At 42.3% G+C, this 13,369-nt stretch overlaps 1 protein-coding gene across 1 annotated transcript in view; it reads left to right on the forward strand.

Annotated features, from left to right (window-relative positions):
* The first annotated feature begins 7,153 nt into the window (after nucleotides 1-7,153).
* The window catches only part of LOC110490137 (DENN domain-containing protein 2A), a 42,270-nt gene continuing 36,054 nt past the window's right edge, over nucleotides 7,154-13,369 (forward strand). The window contains 10 exon segments of the mRNA XM_021563336.3: nucleotides 7,154-7,494; nucleotides 8,553-8,624; nucleotides 9,258-9,304; nucleotides 9,307-10,558; nucleotides 10,680-10,747; nucleotides 10,832-10,929; nucleotides 11,237-11,452; nucleotides 12,065-12,158; nucleotides 12,240-12,290; nucleotides 12,441-12,652. Of these exon segments, the coding sequence (XP_021419011.3) occupies nucleotides 8,557-8,624; nucleotides 9,258-9,304; nucleotides 9,307-10,558; nucleotides 10,680-10,747; nucleotides 10,832-10,929; nucleotides 11,237-11,452; nucleotides 12,065-12,158; nucleotides 12,240-12,290; nucleotides 12,441-12,652 (2,106 nt within the window). The 5' untranslated portion in view covers nucleotides 7,154-7,494; nucleotides 8,553-8,556.

A 13,369-nucleotide genomic window follows, 5' to 3' on the forward strand; every position in this document is an offset into this window, starting at 1 on the left:
CAAACGCAGGATTAAAAAATAAATCGCTCACTAACCTTTTGAAAATCTTCATCAGATGACAGTAATATGACATGTTACACAGTACATATTTTTTTTTTCAATAATATGCCATTTATATCCATAAATGTCCATTTACAGTGAGTTCACGTTCAGAAATTACTCAAAAATGCCCGCAGGAAATCTAGGTAGCGCGGCAAGATAACGTAAATAGACATCATAAACTTTGACTAAATATACATGTTCTACATATAGTTAGAAAGATACACTGCTTCTTTATGCAACCGCTTTGTTAGATTTATTTTTAACGTTACAGAAATCGCACACTATTCAATATGCTGAGACGGCGCTCAGTTCCAAGCTACATTTCTACGTAATGTTGGAGTCAACAGAAACACAGATTTAAGCATAAATATTCCCTTACCTTCGATGGTCTTCGTTCAGAATGTTCTGGAAGGCTTCATACTTACCCAATACATCGTTTGGTTTCAAGTCTTGCGTCTTTGTATTAGCTACTGCTAATAACATCAGCTGAAATGCACCCAAAACGTCCTCTGGTCCGGAAAAGTTGCGCATCAAAACTTCAAAATTACATATTATATGTCGACTAAACAGGTCAAACTAAGTGCAGAAGCAAGCTTTATGATGTTTTAGACACGCAAAACAAACTTCAATTCAATCGGCCATCGTCTGCCCTTCTCTTGAGTGCTGGAACAAAGGAATGGCTGGGACCAATTCGCGCCCCTACGCACAGCCTATTTTCTCGTGGCACGCACTAATTTCACTCCCATAGGGTCAATTCTCGATTCAAAGCTCTACTGAAAGAGGACATCTAGCGGAAGAGATGGAAAGTCTCCCCAGAATCATAACTGGTTGGGAAGGGTGGGGGCCATGACGTCAAAGTTGCTCCAACTTTCATGGCCACAAAAACTAGTTTGGAAGAATGCCTGCCCTGTGAGTTCTGCTATACTTACAGACATAATTCCAACGGTTTTAGAATCTTTAGAGTGTTTTCTATCCAATAATAATTTATTTGCATATATTAGCAATTTTTGACAGATTTTTTTTTCAGTTTACTAGGGGTACCCAATCTCTCCAAAGGGGGCATATGTCTGCCATATCCTTAACAGGTTTTAACCTACACATACAGTACACACTGCTGGAGCTTTATTAACCCACACATACACACTGCTGGAGTTTTATTAACCTACACATACACACTGATGGAGTTTTATTAACCTACACATACAGTACACACTGCTGGAGCTTTATTAACCCACACATACACACTGCTGGAGCTTTATTAACCTACACATACAGTACACACTGCTGGAGCTTTATTAACCTACACATACACACTGCTGGAGTTTTATTAACCTACACATACAGTACACACTGCTGGAGCTTTATTAACCTACACATACACACTGCTGGAGTTTTATTAACCTACACATACAGTACACACTGCTGGAGTTTTATTAACCTACACATACACACTGCTGGAGCTTTATTAACCTACACATACAGTACACACTGCTGGAGTTTTATTAACCTACACATACACACTGCTGGAGTTTTATTAACCTACACATACAGTACACACTGCTGGAGCTTTATTAACCTACACATACAAACTGATGGAGTTTTATTAACCTACACATACAGTACACACTGCTGGAGTTTTATTAACCTACACATACAAACTGATGGAGTTTTATTAACCTACACATACAGTACACACTGCTGGAGCTTTATTAACCTACACATACAGTACACACTGCTGGAGCTTTATTAACCTACACATACAGTACACACTGCTGGAGTTTTATTAACCTACACATACACACTGCTGGAGCTTTATTAACCTACACATACAGTACACACTGCTGGAGCTTTATTAACCTACGCATACACACTGCTGGAGCTTTATTAAAAAAGGGAGTGGTTGAAGAAGGCCAGCCGGAGTTGTGGAGTCTTGTTTTGTGCACACACAGTGCAGGCGGCGATGAATGCGGAGACATCAGGAACCATGGAAGACCACCAAAAGCGTCGTCGGATGAAAGCCACACTGTGGTGTGTCTCTCTGTGTTAGGAGACAGGGTATGGAGGGTTACATACACACTGTGGTGTGTCTCTCTGTGTTAGGCCAGTGTGGTAACAGGAGACAGGGTATGGAGGGTTACATACACACTGTGGTGATATATGAACGCAAACGTATCCAGAGGTTAAGGAAAAAGTAGTCGTTCACACACACAGGACAAGAACACACTTCTACGCACACACACACACAGCATGTCACTCACAAGCAATCAGATACACACACACACAGACACACACACACACACACAAGCATCACAAGCATTTCGCTACACTCGCATTAACATCTGCTAACCATGTGTATGTGACAAATAAAATTTGATTTGATTTGACACAAAGTGTTTTTGCCAAGCGCTCCTACACCAACATGTTGACTCAGAGGATCAGCACATGGGGCCAGTCTCAAACCTCACATTCATAAACTTGATGGTCATATCAAAGTAATGACCTACTCAATTAATGGTTGGCACTGACAAAAAATGGAATATATAATATTTTAAATAAAAATCTACAGTGGCGCCTTTCCTCTTGTTTGGAAAATAAAAACAGCTTTTGACACGGGTTTCCAAATGTGAACATGGATTGCTGTCGGTAACATTCAACAATGTGATATTAAACAACAGAGTGAGAGTGAGAAAACAGCCAAGGAAGTGAGAGAACAGCCAAGGAAGTGAGAGAACAGCCAAGGAAGTGAGAGAACAGCCAAGGAAGTGAAGGGAACAGCCAAGGAAGTGAGAGAACAGCCAAGGAAGTGAGAGAAGGGATTAAATTAGAGCAGCAGCAAGGGATGGAAAAATAGACTCTCCACACATCTCTGTTGTAAGACAACAATGGTGAGGACCCAGCTAATGAGGCTATCATGGAGTACTGAGAACTGAGAGAGAGAGAGAGAGAGAGAGAGGAGAGGACTCTCCCCACCGGCCCCATACTCCTTAGCCGGCCCACAGGAATGGAATGGTATACCGTATTAAAAGCTTTGGCCAAGTCAACATAAATAGCATCACAACATTGCTTAGAATCAAGGGCAATGGTGACATAATTTAGAACCTTTAACCTCCTTGTAAAAGAGGTCTCTTGACCTCCATATGTTTTCTTCTGGGGTGGCAGGTAGCCTTAAGGTTAGAGTGTTAGACCAAAAGGTTGCTGGTTTGCGTCCCAGTGCAGATAAGGTGAAAAGCTTTCTCTGTGCCCCAATTGCTCTTGGGGTACTTGACGATGTGACCCCAACCCCTGGGGGAGTTGGGATATGCAGAAAACACAATGACAGGACAAATATAAGCATCCGCAAATTATTAGTATTATCTAGTTTAGTTTCAGTTGCAGATCATCAGAATATGTATTGGAAAGGAGCATCACTTTCAAGTTCATCCACATTTTTTAAATCTATTTTTTGTGTCAGGGGTTGACTTCACCTGAAGAGGAAGACGAGCAGGACTTTATTACACACTGGCTGATTCAGCGTCGCTTCCGCGTCATTTCAATCAAATGACTTTGAGCCGACGTGGAATAGACGTTGTATTGACACTGTGGGAACGTACAGAAGTTCTAAAGGAAATGTTCCTTCTGCTTTAACCCAAACCCTCTGAACTTCTGATCAATTTATCACGTATTATCATCAATACCATGTTGTTCAGCAATCTGTCCTTTCTAGCCGTTGGCAGCTAGCCACAGACTGACAAGACAGAACCCTTCTATATGGCAGACCAGTCATCAAGGCAAAGGGTGGCTACTTTGAAGAATCTGAAATATAAAATATATGTGATCCGATTCAGGAATCGAGGCATATGTCGCAATTCACAACTTAACAGGACAGCCATTTTAAACGTAAAAAATATTTGTTTATCAAAATGCGTTTTTTTTGTCAGAAAGGAGTTCTCGAACATGTGAACTTATGAGGGGTGACCATGGCCACCCCTCATAACTCTGCACACTCTTGGCATTCTCTCAATCAGCTTCATGAGGTGGTCACCTGGAATGCACTTCAATTAACAGGTGTGCCTTGTAGAAAGTTAATTTGTTGAATTTCGTTCCTTCTTAATGCATTTGAGCCAATCAGTTGTGTTGTGAAATTGTAGGGGTGGTATAGAGAACATAGCCAAGTCCATATTATGGCAAGAACAGCTCAAATAAGCAAAGATAAACGACAGTCCATCATTACTTTAATTAAGACATGAAGGTCAGTCAATCTGGAAAAGTTCAAGAACTTTGAAAATGTTTCTTCAAGTGCAATCGCAAAAACCATCAGTTGCTAAGGATAAGTTCGTTAGAGTTAACTGCATCTCAGATTGCAGCCCAAATAAATGCTTCACAGAGTTCAAGTAACAGACACATCTCAACATAAATTGTTCAGAGGAGACTGCGGGAATCAAGGCCTTCATTGTCAAATTGATGGAAAGAAAACTACTAAAGGACACCAATACGATGAAGAGACTTGCTTGGGCCAAGAAACACGAGCAATGGACATTAGACCAGTGGAAATTTGAAATCCATTCTTTGGTGTGATGAGTCCAAATTTGAGATTTTTTTGTTCCAACCGCTGTGTCTTTGTGAGACGCAGAGTAAGTGAACGGATGATCTCCGCATGTGTGTTTCCCACCGTGAAGCATGGAGGAGGAGGTGTGATGGTGTGGGGGTGCTTGGCTGGTGACACTGTTGGTGATTTATTTAGAATTCAAGTCACACTTAACCAGCATGGCTACCACAACATTCTGCAGCGATACACCATCCCATCTGGTTTGCGCTTAGTGGGACTATCATTTGTTTTTCAACAGGACAATGACCGGAGGAGGACCTGAGCCCTAGGACCATGCCTCAGGACTACCTGGCCTGATGACTCCTTGCTGTCCCCAGTCCACCTGGCTCCAGTTTCAACTGTTCTGCCTGCGGCTATGGAACCCTGACCGGACATGCTACCTGTCCCAGACCTGCTGTTTTTCAACTCTCTAGAGACAGCTCAGCTGATGTAAGAAGAGCTTTATAAATACATTTGATTGATTGATGACCCAACACACTTCCAGGCTGTGTAAAGGCTATTTGATCAAAAAGGAGAGTGACAGAGTGCTGCATCAGATGACCTGGCCTCCACAATCACCCGACTTCAACCCAATTGAGATGGTTTGGGATGAGTTGGAACTCCTTCAAGACTGTTGTAAAAATATTCCAGGTGTTTTTACAACGGTCTACTTCATAAAGCTGGTTGAGAGACTGCCAAGAATGTGCAAAGCTGTCATCAAGGCAAAGGGTGGCTTTTTTTAAGAATCTAAAATCTCAAATATATTTTGATTTATTTCATGTAGAATGTAGATTTATTTAGTGTAGAAAATAGTAAAATAAAGAAAAACCCTTGACTGAGTAGGTGTCAACTTTTGACTGGTACTGTATATGAACAAAATATATATATGTATGGGGGATTGGAAATGATGCAGATAATTGCGTTGATGGAACCCCCAATATACCTGCAATATTAAAGCTGATCTACCCCCTTGCATTGGTAGAATGTTTTAACTTGATTTGGGCACACATCGTGCCAGTGTGGTCATATTTGCTGGGAAAAGATGGGCTTATTTCAGGCAAAGTGAGGGCTGTCCTCAAGGCCAATGCCTTGAGGCCAATGTGGAGCCGATAAGCTGAGGCCCAATGTGGGCAGCCTATGTAGGGCCAATATTTTACCTGCATTGGGTAATGTGGTCATGTTTACTGGGCTCTCTCTGTTCTTTGAAGTAAATTGAACACTCTGTCTGTCTTATCTTTTTTATCAATACCCTTGGATGAAGAGCATCATACAATTTTAATACGTTTTCCTTCCTCAAAATCAATACAGAACCAATTATATTAATTTGGGGACAGGACGAAAAGCAGGAAACATTTGTCAATTTAGCTAGCTAGCTTGCTGCTGTTAGCTAAGTTGTCCTGGGATATAAACATTGGGTTGTTATTTTACTTGAAATGCACAAGGTCCTCTATTCCGACAATTAATCCACAGATAAAATGTTAAACCTAGTTTGTTTCCAGTAATCTCTCCTCCTTCAGGCTCCTTCTTCTTATTCTTTGGACACTATATGGAGGTTGGCAACCAACTTTAAGGTGCATTACCACCACCAACTGGGGTGTGGACCTCAGTTCATCTTTCAATCACCCACGTGGGTATACGATCCTAGAAACAAATGAGGAGATGGGAGAGGCGGGACCTGCAGCGTGTCAAGTGTTACAAAATGGTCATCATGTAAGGTGAACACAGGTAAGTGAAAGTTTTTGGGGAAACTGTTGTATTATGTTATTGTAAGAAGTGCTGCATGTGCAGTGGTGTGTGGTCACATGTGTGTGGTCTCTGTTGTTGCATTGAAATCGTTGATGCAAAGTTAGTTGAAAATAATAATGCATAATTATTTAAAGTTATGATATGAAGATCTTAAACGTAACAGACTGGGATATTGCAATAACCTGTTGCTACATAATGACATATTAAAGTTGTTTTTCAGTATGTTACATGCAGAAAGATGTAGTTCTTGTAGCAGGCTGGGGATCGAAATGTGTAGGCACAGCTGCATTGCAACAGTGGTGCACATAGACAGTTGCCATGAGAGGTTCAACACATGGTTTTTAGGAAAATTCATATCGTTGTCACTGTCCCTTCAATTCCTCTTTCTCTTGGACTAGCAGTTGTTTGCTAACTTAAATCAATAAATTTGGCCTAATCATCATGTTATGAAATAGTTATGAACTTCAAGTTGCCGTAATCACAATAAACAGCAGATAGAGGTAGAGAAACAGACCAATGGAAACAATGACCTCGGAACAGTAAAGCAAAATCCTTCCTACAGAAATGAACTTCTTGACAGAAAAGTGAATAATCCCTGCACAGTGGATGAAGTCATTTTAACCTATTACATTGCAAGTCAACTGAACCTCAGCCAGCTAAAATGTCCAATGATCTAGCTTAAGATGAGAAGTGGTGGAGAGGAACCAGAACTTTCAGTTAGCTGGGAAGGGACCATTGTGTAAGAGTGGGAGGGGTCTGCAGCTATAGTGGGAGAGCGAGTTTAGGAGAAAGGGGTTAGCTATTCCTTTAGGATACATGGCAAATAAAGCATATAGAGGGAAATACTAAATCAGACTACTAAAAGCCTTGGAGCTGCGTTGGACTTGATGCAACCTTTGAGATACACTTCTTCATAATAAGCCAAGAGATGTTTTCCACAGTGTGTGAGAGATGATAGTGTTGGAGTCGTGGGAAAGGAGAGGCAGATCTTAGTATGGCAACATATAGTATATGAGAGAGGAGTTGACCTGCTTGTGATTGAGGAAGTCATGGATAATGATGCTGTTGTATCAAGGGTCACTGATGTGGAAATGAGCTCCTGTTCCACTGGTAGACTCACAAGGTCTGTGCAACAGAGAAAGGTAAGGACGACTAGATGACGATTTGTGCATTGGCTGAGTTTGATAATATTGTATTAATTTCTTGTCCTGTGTCAAAATTCTAGGACCTCTACGAGGCTGATAAACGAGAATAATGTGATATTATGTATGTCCTGCTGTATATCCAGCAGTATGTGAACCCCTGGTGCTTTTTCAACTTATCTACGACTTAGTATACAGCATCAAATCACATTTTATTGGTCACATGCACATGGTGGGAGTGTAGCAAAATGCTTGTGCTTCTCGTTCCGACAGTGCAGCAATATCTAACAAGTAATCCAACAATTCCCCAACAACTACCTAATACACACAAATCCAGAGGGATGAATGAGAATATGAACATATAAACAAATGGGTGAGCGATGGCCGAGCGGCATGGGCAAGGTACAATAGATGGTATAAAATACAGTACATTCATATGATATGAGTGAAGTAGGACATGTAAACATTATTCAAGGGGCAGGCATGCGGTCTAAAAGGGTCTGCTTGGGAAACTCTACCCAAGATCTTCTCAGAAGCCAGTGAACTGAGAGACAATGCCCTGAGAACTGAAATACAGAGACAAGAGTAGAGTCTCACAGAGTGGTTAAAACATTTCCATTTGCCATTGTGACAGAGACAGGGGTTAAAAAGTATCAGTACTCCCTCTCCAATAGTTATTTGTGACTCAAATGTTTTATTTGCGTGCTGACTTAGCCCCTCATGGGATCTGAACTATTTTTGTCATGGTTTTGTATGAGACTTAACTGGCTGTGCAAAATACTGTAGGAAACCAGATGTGAGGAATGGATGAGAGGTGGAAAATCAGTTATAGGATACTATTCTTACACTGAGCCAGTCTCACTGGGACAGAGATGCCTACACTCTAGATGTCTGGCTAGTGATTTTATGAGCTTCATAGACATATCTGCATGACTAGAACTAGGATTAAGGGAATCCAAAATATCTGATCTCTCTCTCTCTCTCTTTTTCTGCAGTATCCCTTTGTGTGTAACTGTAATTTGAAACTTGTCTCTATCTTCCTGTCTCTCTCTCTACAGGTGTATGCTGAGAATGGAGTCTGCTAGCAGGATGACTGCAGGGCAGGACTGCCTTTACCAAATTGTCAACAAGTGAGTATGATGAGAGTGGGGACCTGTAATGTTGGGGGAATATTTATGGGTCCATTGAAAAAAAAAAAGTCCCCAAGAAGATCATGGTTACAATGTAAAGTGGTTCCCCTTAAGCCATACTATTCTTTCAACTACTAATACACTTCCCAATTCAAAACCATCAACACACATACAACTAATTCAGTTTCTCTTTAATTAACGACTGTTAAGTTTTTATTTGGGTTCAGAATGCTTATTTAATCTATTTGCTTATTTCCATCTAAAACAAAACAGTTTTAGATGGCTCTGGTCCATGTGGCTCTGGTCCAAGTATGTGTTTGTTTACTGAAGCTCTGTGAGAAGGATATGGTCGGTCACAGGCCTGTCCTCATGACATGTATGCTACCGCCAGACTAAAGACCCTGACTTTCCCATCAATGACTGAACAGACTGGAATGTTCCTTAAATGAGTCCTGTTGTTATTGTCTTTTTATGTTGACTAAATGGAGAATTTGTGGTCTACACTATATTTGAAAGTCTATTTTGCCTGAATTGAAAATTCAAGGTTGTGTTTTAGGTCTAAAAGTTTTAGTTGCCTGTGTAAATATGGTTTAGTAGCCGTTGTGTTGACTATCGTTTGGACTGATATTTCAGACGTGGCCTTCTGAAAGGGGACAGTGCACCTACAGACCCTAACAACAGGCCAGGGCAGTGCTAGGACAGGGAAGGGCAACCAATCTGCCCCTCATCTCCCTAAACAACCTAAACAACCTGCTGGAGGTCCCAAGCATAACTATGCAGGCTGAGAGGAACACATTGGCTGGGGGCAGAACACTCTCCAAACCTCCCCATGCCACCATCAAAGACAAGATCTCAAAGTGGGAAGGAAAGGAGTCTTCCCCATCCCCAACATTAACATTAACAACAGCTACAACTACACCCACTCAGAGTATTGTGGAAAGAACTGACTCCTTAATTAAGAGTGATTCCAAACCCACCATTGAGGACTGCGAAAGACCAACCAACAGGGAGAAGCAGAAGAACAATGGGAAGGAGAACATAGAGCATATCTCCCCAACAGTCACTACAGTTCCTATTGGGAAAATAACAGAATCCCTAAAAAAGATTGATTCCAGATCCACCATGGAGCACTGGAGTAGACCAGTCAGCAAGGAGACACAGCAGAACCATGGGAAAGATAATGTAGAAATGGCTGGGAATTCGAGGACTACCTCGCCTGTGGGGCATGTAAAGGACACTACTGTGAAAATAACTGAATCCCTTCTGAAGAAGGATGTCAGACCCTCCGAGGAGCAGCATAAAGGACACTGCAGCAGGCTGGCCAGCAGGGAAAAGCAGCAGAACCTTGGGAAAGCGATCATAGGAAGGGCAGGGGTTTCTCGGCCTACTGTGGAGCCTGTGAAGGAGCAGGTGATGGGGATGCTGAAGAAAGACAACGGTAGGAGACTGGTGGAGCAGAGAGCCGTCTTCACTCTCTTCAAGAAGCTGGAGCAGACCATGAGGGAGGAGAACCCCAGCAAGAGTCCTCTAGAGCTACCTGGCAACTACTTCTGCCCACCTAGCAGAGATACACATGTAGAGGCCAAGAGAAGAGAGATAGAATCCATTTTAGGAACATTGGATGCTGACGAGATGTTTGGGGAGTCATGGCAAGGTGGGCAAGAGGGACGAGACCTGCAGAATGTGTACACAGAGCCAGGGTCACCACCCATAAACCCGGTCCCCAAACCCCAGCGCACCTTCCAGCAACGTACCTTTCAGCACCTCTCCAAATTTGAAGCGAGGACGCGCTCATTACCGAGACATGGGAAAGGGCAGAGGAATCTGCCCCCACTGCCTTCCATCTCCCCTCCACCTCTGTCCAACCAGCCTTCCCCCAACATCTACAGGAGACCCAGGACAGACAGACAAAGAGATAGAGACAACCCCAAGAGGTAAAATAGCCATACAGAACAGACAACACTAAATTCACACTAACAGTAATTAATTCACTCTCATATGAACATACACACAATATATTCTAAGTATTTCCCCCTTTCTTTTGTTCCTTCACAGGAAATCATTTGAGTTTGAGGACATTCCATCATGTCATCCACCTTATCATCATTATGAAATTATTACAGGTGAAGAATAAAAAACTGATCTAATCACAAATAATAATTTAAACTAAATTCAATAGTGTTTATTTATCTTTGGTCTTCCTGCAGACTCTTCCAAGGAGAATCCATATGAGGACATTGAGGTATCCAGTCAGTGCTCATCACAACCTTCTCTACCTTCCTCTCCTGGGTCAGAATGCTCCAAGGTACATAACACTATCTTAATGATGACATAACAGTCATGACAGTTTGTGTCAGTGTAGCAGATGGGGATCTGTGATGCTTACTCCTCAGCCTGAAGTGTCTCCACATGCGCTGTTTGATAGCCAGCTTTTCAGTGGCATGACTGGGTAAGATGTGTGTGTTTGCGGGGCAGAGATCTTGGGTTTGAGTCTCATGAGCCAAATCAGGAAGAAGCGGTACTCGCTAAGCAAGCAGTGTGATGTCCTTTACATTAGCTTATGACTTACTTTACTTCACAGATTGATCTGATTATTTTTAGTCTCTGTGCAGATCTCCAGGCCTGGTTTCTTCAGACAGAACTCTGGTGGGAGTTGCAGCTTCAAGCTTCCAGATCTGCGTAAGACCAACCATCACCGTAGTGATAGTGGAGGAGTAGCATCTCCCCCCCGGCTCAGCCCCCAGTCCACCCCTCACAGCGCAGATGAACTGCCCCACTGGCTGTCTGGAGGAGATTCCTATAACCACGTCTGCAGGAGGATACCAATGGTAAGAGACTGTGGGGGAATCTCAATAGTCTTAAGTGGCTTCTTCTCCTCTCCTCGTCTCCTCTCCTTCTCCTATACACTGAGTATACCAAACATTAGGAACACATTGCTAATATTGAGTTGCACACCCCCTCCCCCCTTTTGCCCTCTGAACAGCCTCAGTTTATCGGGGCATGGACTCTACAAGGTGTCGTAAGCGTTCCACAGGGATGCTGGCCCATGTTGTCTCCCATGCTTCACACAGTTGATACACATGGGAAACTGTTGAGTGTGAAAAACCCAGCAGCATTGCAGTTCTTGACACAAACCGGTGCGCCTGGCACCTACTACCATACCCCGTTCAAAAGGCACTTAAATATTTTGTTTTGCCAATTCACCCTCTGAATGGCACACATGCACAATCCATATATCAATTGTCTCAAGGCTTAAACATCCTTTTTTAACCTGTCTGCTCCCCTTCATCTACACTGATTGAAGTGGATTTAACAAGTGACATCAACAAGGGATCATGGCTTTCACCTGGTCAGTCTATGTCATGGAAAGGTATTCTTAATGTTTTGTATACTCAGTGTATATCCAATATTGATATTTCTAACATTCATTCTTCCAACAGGATGTGCTTAAAATCAACAGTATCTTTGAGGCTCGTGTTGGAAAGAAACATCTGAGGAGGGTCTATCACATTGCTGAGACCAGCTCAGGGAGAGGTGAGTGTGAGATTCTTTCAACCCCCAAAACATTATTTCAATGCCCTCCATTTTGTAACACTTTTTTCATTTTTGTTGCAGTCACAGATGAAAACACTGACTCAGAGAGTGAGACAGAGGACAGGGCTAAAGGTACTATGTGACCAACTGACATCTTTCACAATTCCATAAAGTGCTTCTGTCAGTATCAAATTAATCTTCCCTTTTTCTACCCCTCTCCTTCTCTTTCATTACCTTTGCTTTTCCTTCCTTTCCTTCCATACCCTCCTTCCCCTCTCACAGCCCATCGGCAGCGCATGTCCTCAGTCCAGTCTATCCTGAGCCAGCCGGGTGAGGGTCAGTACTGTAACAAACACAGCTCTCTGGACCTCACTAGGAATCTGAAGGAGCTACATCAACGCCAGCTCTTTGAGTACTTTCTGGTTGTGGCGCTGCACAGAACCAAGGCTGGCGTCCACTACGTGCCGGAGGTCACTCAGCACTTTCCCCTCAAGGTGAGGAGAATGAAGGAGTTTGAACATGGGGCTGCCGTCTTAGAGACTCAGGTGTGCGTAAAGATGGGTTGCCAGGACCGATTGTTATTAAACTGGTGATGTCAAGGGCTGTAGTGGGGAAGCGGGAGTGGACGTGACACAAGCGACGCCGCGTCATAAGGAGATTACGTCAGCGAGCATGTAGACCGTGATTAACTCCTTCATTTGTAACAAGTTTCAGTAAATTATTTTTGGTAGCATTTCTATGTTAAAGATTTATTTTGAAATTGGGGATTTTCCCCATATTCCATCCAGTTCGCTTTATTTTTATAATATATTACACTTGATCGTTCTAGAATAAGTTTCTCCAGTTCTTTTTGGTTTTCATCTAACTTATTCTGTACCTCTATGGGACAGTTTTATTGCTATCTATCTGTACTGTTAGTCCCAATATTTCCATTGTTGATATATGACTCACCATCTGGATTCGGTTTTATGTAGCAAAATTTGAAATGTTTTTTTTTTTTTACAGTATATAAAAGTAGAGACTCAGAGCGACAAAATGGAATATCATACACTGCATTTGAGGAACAATGGGAAAGCAATTCTGCTTCGAAAGTTGTTCAACTTGTAAACTCAATTTTGAGAAAATCTCCTTTTAATGTTTTGCTATCTAGTGAAGAGCACTTCTTTGTCTACACCCATTCAGCTTCGTTCACACCCTCACCCTAAGCTTTA

The sequence above is a fragment of the Oncorhynchus mykiss genome, chromosome 15, assembly GCF_057628025.1.
Source record: "Oncorhynchus mykiss isolate SJ-2025 chromosome 15, ASM5762802v1, whole genome shotgun sequence".
In the NCBI taxonomy this organism is placed as follows: domain Eukaryota; kingdom Metazoa; phylum Chordata; class Actinopteri; order Salmoniformes; family Salmonidae; genus Oncorhynchus; species Oncorhynchus mykiss.